Source organism: Vigna unguiculata, chromosome 11 (assembly GCF_004118075.2).
Source record: "Vigna unguiculata cultivar IT97K-499-35 chromosome 11, ASM411807v1, whole genome shotgun sequence".
Classification (NCBI taxonomy): Eukaryota; Viridiplantae; Streptophyta; class Magnoliopsida; order Fabales; family Fabaceae; genus Vigna; species Vigna unguiculata.
In genome coordinates, this window is record NC_040289.1 from 7,132,159 (window position 1) to 7,154,923 (window position 22,765).

Below are 22,765 nucleotides of genomic sequence, written 5' to 3' on the forward strand. Positions count from 1 at the left end.
ACATTATATTACGTGAGTGAGTTGCGAAGTTTTGATAAATTAAATGTTTTAATCACAAATTATATAATTATTGTTATAAAATAAAGTTAATAAGAGAGAGAAAAGGAGAGGAAGAATAGATAATGAGAGTGTAGGGAGTAACTTCTGTTTGTATGTATGTTTTATTACTGATAGGACGAGTTCTATTTATAGATACACCATGGTAACCCAGAAAGGATATAAAATCAAATAGTAAATACAAAATTTAGGTAATGAATTATATGATTATCAATCATATGAGTAATTGTATCAAATCAATGGACGACCATTAATCCATAACACTCCTCCTTGGGGTGTCTATTGATTAAAGAATGTGTCTCATTAAAACCTTACTAGGAAAACCCCTTTGGGATAAAAACCTAGTGAAGGAAAAAAAGTACATTATTTTATATAATATTGTTCTTTGCATCTTCTATTTCTCCCCTCATGTAAACTTACATCGTCAAGATGACGGAGTCCAATCTTGTGAACCAATTGCTCAAAAGTTCTCCTTGGCAAAGACTTTGTAAATAAATCTGCTATATTTTCACATGAGCGAATCTTTTGGATCTCTACATCACCATTTCTTTGAAGATCATGAGTGAAAAAGAATTTTGGAAGAATATGTTTGTTCTGTCTCCTTTAATATATCCTTCTTTCAATTGAACAATGCATACACTATTGTCTTCATATATTGTTGTTGGTTTAATTTTTCCCAATGATAAACCACAAGTTTGTTGCACATGTTGAATTATAGACCTTAGTCAAACGCATTCACGACTTGTCTCATGTAATGCTAAAATTTTTGCATAATTTGACGATGTTGCTGTTATTGTTTGTTTCACAGATCGCCATGAAATCGTTGTGCCACCACATGTGAACAAATATCTTGTTTGTGATAATAATAAAATATATAAAATTTAAGTATATTATTTTAGCCCCTCCAAATTTTGATTAAGATCCGTCTGCAAGTCTAATTTTGTTGTGAAACCAGTTTAGATCCAAATATTTACTGTTTTAAATTTAGATACATTTCTAAACTCATATTTTTATTAAAATTCCAGGATCATACAATTACTTAATTTTCAACTGAAGCAAATTCTTATTTTTAGAGCCACTTGGTTCAAGTAAAGTAAAAGATGTAAAGATCATTTCTAAATAAAAGAATCTCAAAAATCAATTCCAACTGAATATTATACCAACAAAATTAAGAATAAAAAGTATACGATCTGATAGTGAAATATTTTTACACAATCACCTAATCACAAATCACTGTATATAATAAGTTTATTAACTTCTAGAATAACTACTTTAAAAAAAAATACAAAACATGATTTTTTATTAGTTGACAGTTAAATTTTTACATTCACAGTGCATGCGTATTAAGCCCTAATTTTTAAAAATTGGTATATAAAAAAATTGAACTTAAATTAACACAGCAAAATCCATGGCATATTCTAGGAGCAGACACGTAGATTTTTTTTTTTCACATAATTTCAGGAGTTTGCATAGACATAATTCATGGCAAAATCAGCACTGCAACAATTTGGTTGTTAAATAATGTGGTTCAGATTTTAGTGAATTCTAGTCTAATTCAAATAATAAGTTTAGACTATCCAAAGTTCAAAATCCATAAAAGTAAAATAGAAAATTTGCTTTTTGAAAAATTAATAAATATGGATCCAAACTCAAATCCAGATTTTAGAAAATAGAATTTTAGTGAATCAAATTAGACCAAAACTAGATTGGATCAGACAAATTAGATATTTTTGCGCCTTATTTTTTGGTATTGTGTTTGAGTGGACTTAATCGTACCTCTGCTTGTTAATTTTTTATCGATTTGGTCTTAACTTTTGAAAATTTCCTGCATTAGTGTCTTAGAGTGGATTTATGAAACTTTTCTTGTTTTCTTTTTGATGTGGCAACCTCAAAATAAATTGCGACAGGATAGCGATAAAAAAAAACATTAATCAATTTTAACAAAACAAAATTTTAGAAAAAGGGAGTTGTCACCGTAGTTTTAGGAAATTATGAAAAACCTAAAAAAAGTCTATAAAATCGGATCAGGTTCGGAAGTCGGTTACGTGTGGAGAATGTATTAATACCATATATGTTCGTCCTAAAACGGTCTCTTCTATGTAATTGTTCAAAACTAATGAAATTTTCAAATATTTATTCTTCCCCCAAAAATATAATAAAACATACTAATATAAATAAATAAAACATTTTTAAAATTTTTGTAATTGGGTTCAACAAGATGATATTACTCCTACGTATTTTTATAAAGATGAGAAATTAGGGTTATATAGCTTTCTTAAAAACAAATAATTAAAAAATTGTTATTTGATTAATATCTTTTTTGATTTTAAATTTTAATATATTTTTATATTTATCAGGTAAATTCGAGACTTAACATTTAAACAAGTCCGATACAAAACATGATGATTAATTTTAATTATAAAATATATAATTATCAAGTAAGTCCGAGACTTAAACATAATAATTAGTTTTATATAAAATCAAATTTCTTATAAAACTTTAGATTCTATTATCTAGTAAGTCCAAGGCTAAACATAATAAAAAAAATTATTTAAGGGTTAAACATTTAAGTATTAAGCAAGTCGAGATTAGACATGATAATTAATTTTAATTTTTAAAATATTTAATTATCAAATACGTTCGAGACTTAACATAAAAATTGGTTTTATTTAAAATTAAATTTCTTATAAAAGTTTAGATTTTATTATCAAGTAAATTCAAGACTTAACCTAACTTAATAAAGAAATTTTATTTAAGAATTAAACATTTAAATATTAACTAAGTTTCAGACTTAACATGATAATTAAATTTATTTAAATATAAAATAAAAATCATAATTATTAAGTAAGTTTAAAACTTAACATAATAATATTCAGTAGTTTCCAACATTAAACAAGAGGTAATTTTGATAGAAAGAGAAAAATCAATCTATATGTAATAAAACTCAAACTAAACATGAAATAGAGGTATTAATATCAAAAACAGGGGTGCAGATTGCATATACCTCAAACTAATGCAAGTGTAAATATTAAAACACAAGGTGCAAACAGTAATAAAAATAGGGGTGGCATGCATTAAAAAGTGGGGGTTAGGCGAAGCAAATAGCCTATGGAGAACAAATAGGTGTGCAAAGAATAAAAAGGGTCCGTGAAGAACAATGATTGATTGACCCAAATTTACGTTTTCTGATGTTTCTATCTTCATCATTTATTACATGTCTTTCACCTATTATTATAATTTTTTTTATTATTATTTTTTTACTTTTAAAGCTAAAACCTAAAAGAACTAAAACGAAAATCAAAACCTTTAGAATCTAACATTATATTTAGGAGTGTAAAAAATCCGTATCAACATATAAAATCTGGGACGAGTAATAAATAGATATTAAAATTGAATATCTATAAATAACAGGTAATTTTTATAATTGCATGTTAACGGAAGATATCTGTAAGAAAAAGAATGTATGTGAAGGGTTAGTGATTGCTGTGAGAAAAGAATGTGTGTGTGAAGGTTTAATGGTTTTAGTGTGCGCGTGAGTGTTTTGTGTTTGTTCGTGAGTGTGAAATAAAGTGAGAATAATTAGGATGAGTGATAAGTGAGTGTGTAAGGTGTGTGTTATGTATGAGTGATGTGAAAAAAGTGAGTGGAGTGTGGGTTGTGTGTGTTAGTGTGAGGTTTGTAAAAGAGAAAAGGGTGAGGTGATGAAAATGGGTCAATGGAGTGTGGGTCCCACGGCTTTGTGAAAGAGAAAAAATGTGACTGGAAACAAAAATACATGTGGCAGCTTTGTATAGAAGGAAATTCTTAGAGGAAAGAAAAGAAGAAAATAGGGTTATAGATAAAAATAATAATTGGCTTTTTGGAACAAGATCATGAGTGGTAAGAAAATAAAATAATAGTGAGATAATAAGAAAGCGGGTTTCTATTATTGTTATTACTATTTATTTTCTATTATTATTATTATTATTATTATTATTATTATTTATTTCTATTTCTATTTCTATTTCTAATTAACTTAAATATTTACTTTTTTTCCTTTAAATTTTAAATTTTTTCTTTTTACAAACTTTATTATTATTTTTTATTTCTATTACTTTTATTTATTATTAATTCTCTATTTATTATTATTTTTAAATACATTTTATTGACAAAATCAGATGTTCACGAGAAGTATCATTGTTTCCTTTTAATTTTGACTTGATATTATACATTTCAATCATTTAGCACTAGATTTAAAATACAATTTATAATGAAAGCTAGAAATTTTAATTACTTTCCAAAAACTTAAATTTTAATTATTATAATAATTTTCAATAATGTTTTGAAATCAAAGTAATTAAGTTTCTCCACAATTATGTAACATAGGTGAACTATTGAGACATTAATTGTAATTAATTTCTAATATTTTTACACAAAATAATTTTAAGATTTTTTTAAATTAAAAAAAAAGGAAAAATGAAAATCGAAAAAGAGGAATGTCAAGAAATTCAAAATTCATAGTATGTTTGTTATAGTTCTTTAATGATTAAGATTCAAGTTTGAACAATTATCTTATACAATTATGTTTTAGGTATATGAAGTTGTTCGATCATCTTCTATGGGTCGTCGTTTTTGTCGTCTGCTCTATTTGTCAACACCGATTAGTGATATCTATCAAAGGTTTTCAAATACCAAAGTTAGTTCGGTCCAATTATCAAAGTATTAAATGTGCAATTAAGAAGAGTAACCTACCACCTTACCTAGACTACTATTTATAGATTTTGTAATGGGCTTTAGATTAAGGCCGACCTAATTACGACCCAATTTCCTAAATCGCGATTAGAAACCTTAATTGGCAATTTTCCTATTTCGAGTTGTCTCGTTGGAATCGACCAACTAGTCAAGACTTAAGAAGATGACTTCCTTAGGCAAATGGTTAGTTAACCGTCCAGTTTCCTTCAAGATCGTACGACCCATACCATACACAGGCCCCCCCAAGCCCAAGTACATTAGAATGATTGCGAAGGGGTTTCATCGATCCTTGTGTCTATCAAAGAATACGAAATATTAGGATGTGCTAGATTGTTAAATGTGAAAAGATATGGCGATTGAGATGAAACGACGGTTGGGCTTCCCATATCTATAAATAAGGCTGGGGTTGACATGTCATTTTGACATCTTTTATCCCTACTTCTCACCTTGTCGCTCGTTTTAAATTCAAGGTAATAATGTCAACCATTTGTCTTTCTTTGTTTGAGGAGTCTTTTGGCCGTGACGATCAGGGGTATGCTAACAATCCATCGCCGTCGTCATCATTCAATTCCTCACTAGGTAGTCAGGGATCAACTGAGCGAGGTGTGGATTCGGCCAATAGCGTGGATGTAAATACTGAAGCTAATAATAAAGGTGTGGCTTTGAAAGAAGCAGTTCCAAGTGTTTCAATTGTAGAGCTGGATATTGAAGTATCAGATTAAGGTGATGACATGAACGTGACAATCGTAATTGGCTATGATAAGCTGTCACATAAGGTGCTTGAATATGCAACCCAATTTTGATTAGGGGCAGAGCTTTGTGACTATGCCAAGTGATTGTACGTAGGTACTCAACAATAGTATTACAAAACCAGTGATCAGTCTTCGAGTATGTAAGGGGAGCGACCAGGCGTGCCATGGTAGGCGTGCCATTTGCACTTCGTTTATATGTATGCTTGGCCTTTTAACGATTTGACTGTTAGGGTATCGTTCAACAAGTTTCAAATGGGGGTCATGCGTGAGTTCAACTTAGCACCCACGCAATTTCATAATAATAGTTGGGCATGTATTCAAGCCTTCAAAATCTTGTGTGGGGCCTGGATTTGTCTCCCATGCCCACTCTATTTCTTCATCAATTTTGTACACGATCAGTTAAGTTGAAACCATGGATGTCCTTGATTGTCGAGCAAGAGAATTGAATTTTTAACTTGTACATTGCTTCGTATAAAGGGTTCAAGAATGAGTTTTTTAAAGTTACCATAAAGGAGGCCGCTCGAGCACATTTTTATGATGCCGACAATCAGCCCAAGTTCCATTTTTAATGGACTCCAAATCCAAAGAAGATAACCTTATGACGACCGTCTCTGATGATCCCTGATGAGACGACGACATTGGCCATCCTCAACCAGCTCCCCCGCAAGTTCTCGACAAGGCAACTCCTAAAATGATACAGGTCATCGACCTTGTGTGGTGTTTTTTTTTTTGTGAGCAAATTTGCTTTCGTTTTTGCTTCGGGTCTTCCAAAATTAGGATGTCACTAATTGTTTTGTTTTCTACAGACAAGTATAATTGTATTTCCTAACCAGGTGTTGGTGTTGTCATAATAGAAGGACTTAACCTTCGTAAATGCACTATCACATTGATTGTCCCACTTGGCCATCGACTACTTTTTCATTACCTTTAGGATCAACTTGATCCATTTGGCGAGTCGAGGTAGGAACGTTGACAAGGAGGTTTGTCGGCCAATTAGTCTTTGTACTTCTTTCAAGTTTTACGGTTTCTGCAAGTCAAGGATGGTTGCACATTTATCTGGGTTGGCTTCTATCCCCCGGGCGGTTAGCATGAATCCGAGGAATTTTCCCGTTGCTACACCAAACACATCATTAGTAGGCTTTAATCTCTTATTATACCTTCAGATTTGGCTAATCACTTCCATGAGGGCCTCCACATGATTGCGGGCCCCAAGATTTGACCATCATGTTGTCCACGTAAACCTCTATTCAACTACCTATCTACTTCTGAAAGATTTTTTCCATAAGCCTTTGATAGGTGGTCCTTGCATTTTTCAACTCGAATGACATAACCTTATAATAATAGTTAATGGGTTTGCTGATAAAAGTCGTCTTTTCCTTATCTGGATGATACATGGGTATTTAGTTGTAGCTAGAATAGGCATGCAAAAAGTTGAGCACTTGATGGCCGAACGCTCCATCAATCAACTGATCAATGCTTGGAGGTCGATATGCGTCTTTAGGGCATGCCTTGTTTAAATCATTGAAGTGCGTACATATTCTCCACTGGCCATTAGGTTTTTTAACTAATATCATGTTGCCAACTACGTGGTGTACTTGATTTCACGAACAAAGCTGACCTCCTTTATCTTCTTAACTTCTGCCTTTGTTGCCTTTTGATAATGTTAATTTTTACCATTATCCAAGCTATATTTCATTAGCAAAAATCATCTCTTCCAAAGCATTTAACCTACTTAATCTTCAATTTTACCTTACTTTTGTAAATAAATACATTGTGGGTTACATTGATCTAAATATACCACTAATCCCCATTTTTGTGTCCTTTTTGTAGATTGGAAGCTTTGTTCCAAAAATCCAGACTAATGAGTGACCCGGAATAGCAAAGAGAGAAGAAAAATGTCAACAGGAAGCGCCTGGCGACGCAAAGCCAGCGCCAGGCGGAACAGACCGCCAGCTACGCGTCAGCCAAGCGCCAGACAGGCGCTACTGTTAGTCACCGCCTGGCGGCACTTGGTCACCGCCGGGCGGTAGCGGGAAGACTTGCCCCCTGTTTGGTGGCTTGCGCCTGGCGGTGAGACCCTTCCGCCAGGCGCCTGTTTTCGCTGATGTGTCAAGTAACCCTTTTTCTTCTGTTTTCGCGGAGGGAAACTGATCTTGGACACTTTGGAGCTCGAACAACACGTCTTGGAGCGCTTGGAGGTCTGCTAGGGCTTGTGGGAACAGCTCCATCTTCCTCTTTGTGTCTCCTCCCTCTTCCATTTCCATTTTGTAAGCTTGAGCTCTCCATGACAATGGAGAGCTAAACCCATTTTTGTTGGGGTTAGATGTAGCCACTGAACTCTTATGATTTTCGAATGGTTTGAATATATATATGCTTCTTCCATTGATTTCTAGTATCTTTGTTTATGCATTTAAAGCTTGCTTTGTTTTACCCATTCATTGCATGATATTTGGGTCATTAGGTATTGGAAAATATCTCTTGAAACCTTGAATTGGAACAAGATACCTAATGGAACTTGTATCTAGGAATGGAACTTGACCCATTAGTTGTCTTAAACCCTAATTTGTAAAGCGGGTTTGTTTATTTAGGAATTCAAGGAATTGACTCTAAATAAGGAAACCTAGGGTCATTCAACTAAGGGATTAGAGTTTGAGTAAACTTGTGGGTTGACATTAGTAATTAATGGAGAAGAGTTTTATTGCTTAATTTACATGAGAGTGAAGTAGGTGAAGTCTAACTCCAACAATATCAATCCATTGCATTTATAGCCTTTACCATTTTCTAGAGTCTTCAAATATCCAAGTTCAATTTTTAATTGTTTATGAAATATTTACTTTCTTGCATATAAAAACCCAAATCTTGAATATATTCATTAGTTTAAATTAATCACTAATTACACAATTATTTAGTATACACGAGTCTCTTGGGAAACGATATCCCGGTCTTACCGGTTACTACTTGCGCGACTTGGTACACTTGTCAAAGTCATAACACCTTTCTCCTTTCTTCACTTAGCCAACCCATTTTTTGAGCCACCAGGCGAGCTTTACCCAGTGGACATGACATCATGGTGTATACCTGGCATATCAGTCGATGTCTAAGCGAACAAGTCCTTATATCTTCCAGCATAGTCAAAAGCAATATCTGATACCGTTTATAATATTTGACTATTCAATATTTCACTTATTGTGTTAATAATCTTCCTAAATCTCTGAGATTTTCACTTATTTGCAAAATAAATCCACACATTTATCTTTTCCACTTTTATTGAATAAAACCTAAAATATCAAATAAAATCCAAAAACAAAATAAAAATAAAACATAAAAATAAATAAAATAAAAACATGGTAATGTCAATTATTAATACAGGATCATTTTCAGGCCTATTGCATAACATTCTCACACGGTTTGCTAATCAACATGTACAGTTCTTGCATGGCTATTTCAAGCCTCAAACCCCTTATATGAAGGGTCATATTTCTGAACCGATCTGTGAAAGCTCAAAGTCATTTGTCCTTCTCTTGTTTAATATTGACTAGGGTAAAAGAGTTTATCTGGTGCGGTCGGCTAGTAGCGAACTAGGCTTTAAACATTGCCCTTAAGGTCGCAAAGCAATCGAAAAAATTGGGTTCTAGAAGTGAAAACCAAGCTGAAGCTTCCCTTGTCAGCAATGCAGGGAAGGTTTTACACCAAACAACATCAATTTTCGTGCACAATGACATTTGGTTGACATACATCCTCATGCACTCGTCTAGGTCGGTGGATCTGTCATATTTCTCGAACACCGACATCCTCCAATGATCGGGCAATAGACTAGAGCCCCGCAGTATAGGGAAGCCCAATTATGTCCATGGTCATCGTGGATGGGCCATCGTCCTTACAGGCCCCAAAGCTACTCTCTTGAACCGTTCGATCAGGTATATCACGTTGTTGGTTTGTGCTGAAATGGTCAGCGCGGGTGGTACTAAACCCTTAGGTCCTTTTCCTTGGCGCATGGTTGTGTTTTCAGAACGTAGAGCTCTCAACTCCTGCTCATACTTACATTACATCTCATCCATCTGCTTCTACAAGTTTTGTATAATCTCCATCTTGTCCATATGATCGTCTCATGCTTCTTCTAGTACAATGTTGCTTGTCATGAGATATGGTATTTGGTGTTTACATGAGAATAGGCCTTTACATGAGATAGCATAAGCAATAACAAGACTTGGTATTTGGTGAAATCCCTTAACAACCAAATGTGTCTTGCATCATTGAAAAGAGTCGTCTGTATTAGAAACCCATTTACAACCAATAACATTTGAACCAGATGGGATGTTAGTAAGAGTCCAAGTATTATTAATTATGCATATGAGCATTATATTATAACTGCATTTCTTTGAACCACTTAAGATTGACAAGATATTGTTTAAAGGTAGAAGATTCAATATAATTATCAAAAATAGTAACATTGTAAAGTTTGGGTTTGTTAATACCCAATTTAGCTCTAGTGACCATTGGATGCACGTTATCAGTAATGGAATCATCGTAGATGGTAGTAGAGAACATTCAACCACCTTTAAAGATAGGGTTGGAGAATTACAAGAAGGTGGGTTAACACCTACTACTTCAGAAGAAGAAACAAGAGAGAAAGAAGTAGTACATAGAAGACAAAAGTAAACACAACAAACTCGAATGATGCAAAACAGGGAATGCAGGAATAACGGAAATGTAGACTCGAAGAACAGGAAAGGCAAGATGGAATGTTAGTGTTTAAACACTAATATGGTATTAGATGAAAAACAATTTCCACAGCTTCCACCATTACCTTTTCTTTGTCGTTTCACCCATGATGTATATCTCTTTCTTGCTTATGACAACTATCAACAATGGAAATCTGATTGTACAATTTTCTTATCAATATCTCCTAGATATAAGAGTTGTTAAAAAAAAGGCATCAAGTTTCTCAAGTTCTCTACCTTCTCAAGTTCTCGGCCTTCTCAAGTTCTCAACCTCTCAAGGTTCTCGAACCAACCTCTCAAGGTTCTTGAACCAACCTTTCAAGGTTCTCGAACTAATCACTCTAGGTTCTCGAACCAATCTCTCTAGTATCTTGAACGAATCTCTCTAGGTTATCGAACCAATCTATTTAGGTTCTCTAACTAAAAATCTCTCTAGATTCTCCATTCTCTCAAGGTTTTTCAGATTCTCTACATCTCATTACCTTTCAAAATTGTTTCTTTCAAGTTGGATCTTCATAATCTTCATGCTCACCTTGAGAAGGGTGTTAGAGATATCTTTGATATTTTCTTTCCGATTTGTGTTATGATTTTTTGTTTTTCTGTGCTTGAATTTTACCTTTATATTCAATCATAATTCACTTATGTAAATGAATCTCATTCTCATACTTTCAATAAAGTATTTCTCTTCTAACTTTCTCTTGTGTTTAATCACTAACATGGAAGAAGAAGGAATTCAAATAGAAGTTAAAGGTTAAGGAAAAATGTGAAGTGTCTCAAGCACTAAAACGACACCATGAAGAAACACATTAAGAGAAAGGTCGTGTCACTTCAAACACCCTAGTCCAACATGTTTTAACATAATCCACATCAACGACGTTGCACCTTTGTAACTAATATTGACATAAATGCTTTGGAAGCATGTGACATCATAAAGACCTAACAAATCTCCATAAAAACCCCATAAAAGCAATCATTGATGGGGGTATATTTTTCAAATCATAAATTTTGGTCCTTGACAAACAAAAACTTGTATGTTGAGGGGTGAGCAAAATAAGCGAGACTGACCATAACAGATCAATCCAAATCAACAAATAAGAAGCATGTTGGTTTTAGATATGTAAAATAAGATGAAATAGGGTTTTGGGATTAATCTCCCTTGTGTAAACCCTACACAAAGGATAGTTTATTTATATTGATAATGGGCCAAACCCATAAATGCATAATGGGCTGAGCCCAACTACTAAACACAATATTATATCATCTAACACTCCCCCTCAAGTTGGTGCATACAAATCGTATGTACCAAGCTTGTTACAAAGATAATCAATTCTAGGTCCTCGAAGAGACTTAGTGAAAATATCTGCTAATTGATCACTTGAGTTGACAAACTCGGTCTTGATGTCCCCGGATAGGATTTTTTCTCAAATGAAGTGACAGTCAATTTCAATATGTTTGGTCCTCTCATGAAAGACAGGATTAGAGCTAATGTGAAGAGCAGCCTGATTGTCACATATGAGTGTCATTTGAGTGACATATCCAAATTGCAATTCTTGAAGCAATTGCTTAAGCCAAACAAGTTCATACGTGGCTAAAGCCATAGCTCTATATTCCGCTTCTGCACTAGATCTTGCCACAACACTTTGTTTCTTGCTCTTCCAAGAGATCAAATTACCACCAATCGAGACACAATATCCGGAAGTAGATATTCTGTCGGAAGGAGATCTTGCCCAGTCAGCATCTGAATAACATACAACTTTTGTATCAGAGTTGGAATCATATAGTAAACCTTTTCTAGGAGAGCTTTTGATATACTTTAATATGCGAATGACTGCATTCCAATGTTCTTCACATGGGGAATTAAGGAATTGACTCACCACGCTAACAGCAAAGAAAATATCAGGACGAGTAACAGTAAGATAATTCAACTTTCCAAATAATCGTCTGTACTGTTCAGGATCTGAGAAAGGCTCCCCTTGTTTTGGTAGAAGTTTAATATTAGGATCCATGTGTGTTTCTACCGCTTTAGAATTCATTAACCTAGTTTCCTCCAGAATATCCAATGCATATTTCCTTTGAGATATGACAATACCACTATTGGATTGTGCTACTTCAATACCCAAGAAATACTTGAGTTTTCCAAGATCTTTGGTCTGAAAATGACGACAAAGATGTTGCTTTAAGAGGGAGATGCCAAGGTTGTCGCTTCCTGTGAGAACAATGTCATCAACATATATTATTAAGTAGATACATCCAACACTAGAGTGACGATAAAAAACTGAATGATCCACTTCACTACGAGACATGCCAAATTTTTGAACAACACTACTGAATTTTTCAAACCAGGCCCGAGGAGACTGCTTTAGGCCATATAAAGATTTGTGAAGACGACAAACCAATCCAGAAGACTCCCCCTGAGCAACAAAACCCAGAGGTTGTTCCATATAAATTTCTTCATTCAAATCGCCATTGAGGAATGCATTTTTTACATCAAGTTGGTGAAGAGGCCATTGGCGAAGAGCAGCCATGGCAATGAATAAGAGAACAGATGCCATCTTAGCCACTAGAGAAAAAGTATCACCATAATCCAAACCAAAGATCTGTGTGTAACCTTTGGCAACAAGGCGAGCTTTGAGACGGTCAACAGTACCATTAGGGCCAACTTTGATAGCATAGACCCACCTGCAACCAACAACAAATTTTCCAAATGGTAATTGGACAAGATCCCATGTTCCACTATGCTTGAGAGCACTCAATTCATCAAGCATGGCCTGACGCCAACCAGGGTGGGCTAATGCATCACCTAAAGATTTTGGAATTGATAAAGAGGAAATAGACGAAAGGCATGTATAGAAAGATGAAGAGATTCTATGATAACTCAAAGCAGCATAATGAGGGGAATGATTACGGGTAGAACTCATACCTTTACGAAGAGAAATGGAAAGATCAGACTCGGTTGTTGGAACCGGAGGAGAAAAATAACTTGGCACTTGATGTGAGTCATGTGTTGGTGGTTGGCAGTGTCTTCTGCTATAAACATGAAGAGGTGGTCTATCCGCAATAGGTACACTCGGAGGTGGCTGAGGAGAATCCGATGTGGCACTGGAAGTGGGCACACTAGGAGGATCACACATAACAGGGATATCTATAGTAGTAGATGGTGGCTCACAACGAGAAGAGGGGTGTGTGAAGTAAAAAGAAGACTCGTCAAAGGTGACATCAGCGGAGATAAAATGACGGTTGAGGGAAGGAGAGAAACACTTATACCCTTTTTGAAGGATTGAGAGAGATATTCACGACCATTATCACTCCACAAATTTCGAATAGAAACCCCAAATTGTGTTTTAATTTCATGAAAGAATGATTGAAAAATAAAGAACAACTCAGAACGATTTTTCATTAAATATAACCAAGTACATCTTGAATAATCATCAATAAAGGTAACAAAATACTGAAAACCTAAAGTAGACTTAACACGACTAGGTCCCCAAATGTCCGAATGAACTAATGCAAAAGGGGACAAAGCCCGTTGTGAGACACTACAAAGAAACGAACTACGACTATGCTTTCCTAATTGACAAGACTCACACGACAAACTAGATAACTTGGACAAGTTGGGGACAAGTTGTTGCAGTTTGGCAAGGCTGGGATGACCAAATTGTGCATGAAGAAGGGATGGTGATTCCATAGCTGCGCCAACATGTGAAGGAGGACGAAAATGATACAGACCATGAGACTCACATCTGGTGCCAATCATGTGTCTCGAACTCCGGTCCTGTAAATAAATAGAATCTTTGGTAAAGGAAATAATACAATCAAGAGAATGAGTTAGCCGACTGATAGATAATAAATTGAATGGAGACCCAGGAACATAAAGAACATGATCAATGGATATGGATGGAAAAATATTAACAGTACCAACACCATGAGATGAAACTCTAGACCCATAAGCCATTGTAACTGAGGGTAAATGATCCGGACAAGACAAAGAAGAAAACAAAGATTTGTTACCAGTAATATGGTCTGTGGCGCTTGAGTCGAGAACCCAAGGACCAAGAGAATCAGAGTGAGTCAGGCCAACAAATGATGTACCTGTGCGTGCAACAGAGGCAGATGTAGTGGAACTAGAACTCTAACGTTCCTCATACCATTTGAGAAAGTCGTTGAAAATGGCAGGGTGCCCCGTGGTATCAGATGAAGCAGGATCCACAGTTGCTGATCGGGGAGGAGGATCAGAGTGAACCACTGCAGCAGACCGAGGAGGACGTCCATGTAGAGCATAACATTTGTCAATCTTGTGGCCTAATTTGCCACAATGGTCACACTTGGGTCATCCCTTTCCCGGCTTGCGAGAACGATTATGATCATCCCGCTGAGAGACCGAGACTGAGGAATCATCAGCACAAGTAGCTGTATCAATAATTTGTTTTCTTGGCACACGTAAAAGGGAAGAACTAGTAGCAGTGGAGTTGGGCACAACAGGAGACCCCAAAATCTGGTCGCGAACATGGGAATATTCATCAGAAAGACCATGTAATGCTAACAACATAAAGAACTTCGACCGTTGCTCAAGTTCTTCAACTGGAGTGGAGGCAGGAGGGAATAACTCATTAAACTCATGGAGAAGGGCATGAATTTTGCTCAAATATTCAGCCATGGGTCCAGGACTCCGCAGAGCAACAACCATGAAAAGATCCTGACAAACACCATAAAGACACTGAGTGTCATTGGTGTATAACAACTTGGCCTGTGCCTAAACGTCTGAACATATTTCATATGAACGAAACATTTGTTTCAGTGAAGAGTTAATGGTGGACTTAATGACGATGCATAATTGGGCATCAATTTTCGTCCAGCGGGAAACTTCATCTGCAGCAACTGTAGTTACACTCTGGGTGAGATGATCTTCATATCCTTGACTCTTGAGCCAAAGTTTGATATCGGATGCCCATGTCGTGTAATTTGTGCCATCCAACTTGTCAATGGATAAATGCACATTGACGTAGTTAGTATAAACAGAGGGTTCAGACAGCGGAGTGCTTGAAGACGACACACCCGAATTGGCAGCGGAAGAAGCCATAGAGGGAGAAACCCTAAAAATTCAAGGTGCTCCGATTGAAACAACAACCACAGATCCAGAAAGAGCTCAAGAAGGCGATTCAGGCGAAGTTGATCGGCGCAAAAAATGACCGGCGACGCGCCGTCACGCGCGGCGGAGAGGGGGTGGCTGCCGGAGCTTGCGGCGGCGCGTGAGAACTCCGATGACGGTGATCTCTGCGACGTTGGAGTCGCATGGCCGAGATGAACAAAACCGTCTGGTCGTCGGTCGAAATTGCAGCTCCGGCGACGACGGCGACGACGGCGGAGGCGACGGTGACGGCGGCAGAAGCGGCAACAATGAGCGACTGGACAGTGACTGTAGTAAACTAACCTAAGCTCTGATACCATGTAAAATAAGATGAAATAGGGTTTTGGGATTAATCTCCCTTGTGTAAACCCTACACAAAGGATAGTTTATTTATATTGATAATGGGCCAAACTCAGAAATACATAATGGGCTGAGCCCAACTACTAAATACAATATTATATCATCTAACAAGGTCAATCCGGGTTTTAATGGATAAAAAATTATGGGTAAAGCAAATAGTTACAGTCGGATATGGATCAGAAAAATAATCCCAAATACAAGACCCGACCCATTAAGGTTTTATTATTATAATTTTTTAATAGTTGAACTCTTTACCATCTAAACCCTAGCCTGCCAACCCCTTTTCTCTTGTTCTTCTCCTGCAGTCTCTTCCCTTTCCTTCTGCAACTTTCTTTTCTTCTTCAAATTTGATCACTCCTGGTGCTCATTGGAAGGTGTTGAACTTTCCCATCACATAAAGGTGTTTTTGTTTGGGTGGTGGTGCGACTTTATAATGCAGATCTGCGTGGATGGAGGCTTGATCTACATAGTCGTGGTGGTTGTGTGTGGAGGCTTCTCCTTAGTTGTTTAGCACATAAAGGCTTGATCTCCAATGTGTTGCTCTCAAAGTCCACTGCGGCGTCGTTCGCAATGGCGAGTTGGTGCTCGCCTTCGAATGGGAGAGGGGAGAGGAAGAGACTACGACGGGGGCTAAGGTCGTAGGCGGCGAGGGTGTTCAAAGGAGGATGAAGGGTTAGGGCATTGATAGTGATAGTGTTAGTGGAACGCTGCTGATGAGCTTATTGTGTGGGTTGCGCTGCTGTGGTGAATATATGATTGATTTAAAGGGATATTAACATAACAAGTAAATATATTCTCCATACCGATTGATTTGAAATGTCTATAAATACATCATTCTATCACAAGAAGTAATCAATCGATACCTCTTATTCAAATGCTATTTTATTATTATAATATTATCCATCCAATCTTATTGACTTAACCAGAGAGTTTTGTAGGTAATTTTCCCTCCATCCATATCAACGAGCTCAGAAGATCATCACTCTATATCATAGATCCGGCCATTGAAGATTTTTCATCCATTTGAGATACTACCAGTCAAATTTCCGATAAAAACACTAATATTTATATTAAAGTTCATCATGGAGGACTCTATCATTGTTGGATGCATATTCTTCAGCCCTGAACAATCCATGCAAAATTCGTTAGTAATTTTACCTCTCTTACTTTCTTAAGAATTATTTATACTATTTACTGAAATTACTTTTTCACATAATAAAAGCCACTCTCTTGCAAAATATATCACCCACAAGTGTGCTTTAACAAATAGAAAGGGACAGAGAAATAAATAAATGCACAAATAAAAGCACATAAATAATAAATTATATATAATCCCAACATAAAAACAAAACAAAATAAAAGTCATTACCAGTCCTCTTTTAGACCAAGACAAAAAACAAATAAAATATAACAAAATTTCTTAAACCAAAGTAATGACTAACCATTCGTAATAAAAACACTCTTTATAATATTTGAGGTTTTATAATATTTGTAAAAGTAAGAAGTTAAAATAAACCTTCTTAATAGAAACAGAATTGAGGTTTTATAATATTTGAGTTTAGAGTTCCCACGGTATACAAAAACTTTTTTTTTCTTTTTACTTTTAAAATGAGTATAATATAAATGCATGCACACATAAGATCCAATCTACATGGATACGTAATTTTTTTTTTATAATGAATTTTAAGAAATAATAACTTAAAAAAGTACAATTTAAATAAAAGTATAAGCGTCAAAGGAAACTTTGAAAGAGTATTTATTTGATTAGGGTGAATCGAAGTCACTAGCATTAGTCCCGTTCTGTGTTATATATATATATATATATATATATATATATATATATATATATATATATATATATATATATATATATATATATATATATATATATATATATATATATATATAAGCTTTATGGATATAACTAATAAATTATTAGAAACATATCTAATAAATCAGAATCAGTAAAACATATCAATTATACTGATTAATTTTATAAGAATTAATTTTAATAAAATAAACAAAACAAGTTCTAATTCAAATTGATATATAATTTATATTTAAGTTATGAGTCACTTACTTTTGCACTTCAACATTGGTATTGACTTCAAGATTGGAATCGATGGACACATCGCTCTCAATTTGAATTGTTGGTGGAAATGGAGGAATGTAAGAATCACTGAGAATATTAAAAAAAAAATAGTAATTATATATATATATATATATATATATATATATATATATATGTGTGTGTATATATATATATATTATAATTAATGTTTGAGGGCAGTGGAGAATTATAATACAAAAAATAAGCATCTAAGTCACCGAATTTACGTTTATCAGCGAGAAATTACACGAACAAAAATACAGTAATATTTTTGTAAATAAAATGAAGCGTTTTATGTTAGACTTTTTTTTATCCGATGTAAAATAAATCATTTTATGTTAGACTTTGTAGTATCTGATATAAATAATCTATTTGACGTTGAAAAAAAAATATGTCTCACGTAAAATGTTATTGTACAAATATCAGAATATGATTTGTCCTCATTTTTCATTATGCAAAACAACGAATTACATTGGACACTTATATAAAATGACAAAAATTTACTTCGAGTAATTTTCATGTCGTAAATTTCCGTGTCCTGTATAGTGACGAGAGACATATCTTTAACATAAAAAGTCAAAAATAATTTACACGAAAAGCCTTCACTCTCTTAGTGGTGAGAATTACTTTGAGTTCTATTAAAAAAGAATAAATAATTATTTTGTAAAAAAAAAGATATTTGAATTGTTAATAATATACTTTTGTACTTTGAGTCTTATAAAAAAAGAGTTAATCATTTTTTATTTGTAATTAATATATAATTAGTATTTGAGTAATTAGCAATATTCTTTTGCAGTTCAAGATTGAAATTGACATTCTTTTTTAGAATTAAAATTTGTTATGGGTATGAGAGAGTGTTAGGATCACTTTGTCTTTTTTTTTTTAAAATAAAAAATGTCAGTCATTTTTTATTTATTTATAAATATAATTGATATTTTAGATATCAACAACATGCTTTTGCATTTTGAGGTTGAAATTGTTGGACACATTCTTCTTAAGTTTGAGTTGATAATAGAGATGAGATAGTGTGAGAATATTTTCAGTCCTCTTAATAAAGAGTTATTCATTCTTTTATATATAATTTATATTTGACTTAACAAAATACTTTTGTACTTTAAAATCAAAATTGGTTTACATATATATCAATTATATATCCTTCAAAGTTTAATGATGGTGGAGATGAAGGAGTTTAATGATCACTTTGAGTTTTATTAAAAAAAGAGTTAGTCACTTTTTCTTTTTATATATATATGATTAATATTTGAGTTATTAGAAAATACTTTTGTACTTCGAGATCAAAGTTACATTACACATTAAAAAGATAGCATTTTTTGTTTTGGTATATAATTGATATTTGAGTTATCAACATACTTTTGCACTTTGAGATCGGAATTGCTTGATACATTCTTCTAAATTTTTATATAATTGATATTTGAGCTATAAACAAAATACTTTTGCATTTTGATATTAGAATTTTTTGCATTTTGATATTAGAATTTCTTGACATGATCTTTCTGAGTTTGAGTTAAAGATAGAGGTGAGAGGATATTTTTGAGTTCTATTAAAATAAAGTCAACAATTTTTAATTCATATAAATGTTTGTGTTGTTCAACATACCTGTTTACTTCAATGTTGTTGGAATCGTTTGGCACATTCTTCTGAGTTTGAGTTGGTGATAATAATAGAGAAGTGTGAGGATCACTTTGAGTCCTATAAGGAAAAGGGTGAATAATTTTTTATATATAAATGATATATCATTGGTATTTGAGTCATTAAAACAAAATACTTTTACATTTCGTGATAAAATTTCTTTAACACATTGTGTAAAAATAAATTTGAATCCTATTATAGTAGAGTCCATATTTTTTATATATAAATAATATTTATGTTACATATTAAGAAAGTAATTTTGCACTTTGAATTGAAATTACTCGATACATTTTTCTAAGTTTAAATTGGTAATGGAAATAGAGGATTCCGAGGACAGCTTTGAGTATTATGAAAAAAAAAGTCAATGACTTTTTATATACAATTGATATTTGAGTTATTAAGGACATATTTTATATTTTGGATATGAATCCATATTCTTTTGAGTTTAAGTTGGTAATAAATGTGAGTAATTTTTTATTTATCATTGATATATAATTAATTAATATTTGAGTTATTTACATACTTTTGCACTTTGAGATTGAATTTAACAAATTATTTTGGTTGAGTTTATAGTAGAAGTGGAAGACTGTGAGAATCACTTTAAATTTTATTTAAAAAATTAATAGTTTTTTATATATATAATTAATATTTAAGTTATTGACAACATACTTTTGTATTTCGAAATTTGTATATAAGTTATTGTCATGTTGTTTTGTGTTTAAGGTTGTTGTAAAGATGGAGAATTACAAGAATAACTGAGTCCTATTAAGAGAATGATAGTTTTTTTTACATATAACACTGATATTTAAGTAACTAATTACATACTTTTGCTGTTCAAGACCATATTTAATTAATACATTCTTCTGAATTTTAGCTCGTGGTGGAGATGAGGAAATATAAAAATCACTTTCAGTTGTATTAACAAATATTCAGTAATTTTAACATTAATTCTACTTTTCTTTTCTATATTTGATTATCTTCTTCTTTTTTTCTTTTTCATTCTCTACCTTTCTTTTTCTATCACACACCAAACTCAAAATTAATCTCTCTCAAATAAATTTAAAAATTTATACATTCAACAAAAATATATATACACAATCATCAGTATTATTTTGAAGCATAGATATTTTTTATAGTAGATAATTGTAAACTAATATTAAAAACATTAAGTTTTTGATAGGAAAACTAATTCAGTCAATTCATTAAACTTAAAAAAATGATTTAATACAGTAAACAGAAGAAAAAAAAAGAGATATTAGTAAAACAACATACATACATTTGTATATCTGCATCGGAATTCTGCAATGCGTTCTCAGTTTGAGTATCTACTGGACACTGTGCTTCGTCAATATCACTTCCATTTCATTATATATAAAAAAAAATGCACACACATATAAACATAACATTATATAAGGTATAGTAAAATACAAGATTTATTGCTAACAAAATGTACAAGAGCATGCATGATTGAAATATTTTGAGAATAAAAATATATTGAAATATATTAAGAAAAAGCACATAAACCAAAACACCTCAGATACATGATAAACTAAATAATACTATTATTTGTAACTTACTATTCATCATCTTCTAGAGAAAGTAGGCGACGTGTGTGATTATCACTTTGAGCTCTGTATAAAAAAATTGTAAATAGAATAAGAATATAAAAGTACTTTTGGTCTTCCTAATAAGTGATTTTAAATTTAATTCATTGTAGCCAAATCAAATCATCAATGTTAAGTTTGTTTCTGATTATATCTTATAATTTGATCTAATAATTGATCAAGAGGATTTGACAAGAGGATCAAGAGGATTTTAAAAGGGTTTCTTGAAAGAAGTGATAACAGGTAAAAACATATCATACCTTATGACAGAAGTGGGAGAAAGATGATGCAGCAACAGTGATGAAAGAAGGAGTGGAAGAAACGCGATCACACCCTTTTGAAAAGCCATTTCAAAAAAAAAAAGTTGTGAAGTTATTGTTGTTTGAGTCTGATTCTTGTGGAGAACTGTGATTGTGAAGAAAAAATGAAGTGATATTTATAGGGATTATAGAATATGCTAGTGGCATTGTTTAAGAATAGTTTGGGTACTGTATGAAACTTGTCTCTTTTTTTTCTTGCTTCAGCTTTGTCCCTTTGGAATATTTTAACCGAAAATTAAGTGAGTTGACCTCATCACTAACAATTTCCATCTCACACAACAAATGAGGAAGTGTTGTATGAATTATTTGATATTATTTGTAATCGTGTTGACTTTTACAAACAGTATGTAATTATTTGTCTGAAAAACAATTTAAAACACAGTTTTCTAAGTCAAATGATGTAAACAAATATTAAAAGGGGCAAGTTGTTGTGAGAGCACGGATTTTCCGGATGAGAGACAAATAAAAGACTGTTGGTAACGATTCTTCTTTTTATTTATTTTTGTTGCATAGGTTTAACGAGTCTAAGTTCTATTCTTTTCACATGTTTTTGCTTCAATAATGTAAGAAAGAATGAGAGTCATTGATTATGTATAATGTGAACACGTTCTGTTTATAAACATGCATCTTTTTGTTGAAAGAAAAAACAAAGTATATGATAGATATTTAGAGAACATTCAACGATCACATCCCAAAAAATATTCTGTATTCTAAGAAATATCATTTGAGGGTGATTTTAAAATTGTGATAACGTAAGGCAAGACTTTGAAAATGACTTTTTTTTTTTCTCATATAGCAATGCTCCAAGAAAATTTGTACGAATAACTAAGTCACAAATTTAAATTGGTCTCTAGTTTAAAAATAGATGTTAAAACTTTAGTAGATAAATTTAGACTTCAATTCATAAACTAAATATAATTTTCTATTAATAATAAAATTTTGTTTAGATTTTTTAATAAATTTTAGTTCATAAAATGATATTTAACTTAATCAGAATATATAATGACTAACTAATTATCTTTTGTCTCAAAATTTGGTCGCTATTAAATGATTTTCTTTAGGGGTGGACATGGATTGAATTTTTAATGATCCAATCCACATCATTTTTAGATTCAAATAATTGGATTACATTTTCAACCCAAATCCATTTTTTTAGCAAAACAAGTTCGGATTTTTAAAATCTAGATCCAAATATTTGGATCAAGATTTAAATTCATTCCAAATATTTGGATCAAGTTCAAAATTCAGAATCCATTTTTTATAAAAGAAATTTAAATTGAAATCCACATCATTTTAGATCCAAATAATTGGCCTAGATTTTCAATCCAAATCCAT

The 22,765-nt window shown here is 33.0% G+C and overlaps 1 protein-coding gene across 3 annotated transcripts; it reads right to left on the reverse strand.

Moving 5' to 3' along the window:
* Positions 1–16,518: 16,518 nt before the first annotated feature.
* Positions 16,519–21,537, reverse strand: LOC114168512. 3 transcript variants are annotated; one of them, XM_028053359.1, is made up of 6 exons: positions 21,371–21,537; positions 21,084–21,137; positions 20,783–20,860; positions 19,474–19,566; positions 17,827–17,882; positions 16,519–16,868 (listed from the first exon to the last, which is right to left on the reverse strand). In XM_028053359.1, the coding sequence occupies exons 1-6, from the start codon at positions 21,457–21,459 to the stop codon at positions 16,762–16,764; spliced, it is 477 nt and encodes a 158-aa protein (XP_027909160.1). In that variant the 5' UTR covers positions 21,460–21,537; the 3' UTR covers positions 16,519–16,761. The 3 variants fall into 3 exon arrangements, with proteins under 3 accessions (XP_027909160.1, XP_027909161.1, XP_027909162.1); XM_028053360.1 differs by having other exon boundaries at positions 17,827–17,925; positions 21,371–21,535; XM_028053361.1 differs by lacking the exon at positions 19,474–19,566 and having other exon boundaries at positions 17,827–17,925; positions 21,371–21,536.
* Positions 21,538–22,765: the final 1,228 nt, after the last annotated feature.

Excerpts from the sequence above, each read along its gene's own strand:
- LOC114168512 (XM_028053359.1), bottom strand. The coding sequence starts at position 21,459 with ATGGCTTTTCAAAAGGGTGTGATCGCGTTTCTTCCACTCCTTCTTTCA. Across the intron at positions 21,138-21,370 it reads TCTCCCACTTCTGTCATAAG|AGCTCAAAGTGATAATCACA; the intron begins GTATGATATGTT and ends TTTTTTATACAG. Across the intron at positions 16,869-17,826 it reads ACCAATGTTGAAGTGCAAAA|GGCTGAAGAATATGCATCCA; the intron begins GTAAGTGACTCA and ends TGGATTGTTCAG.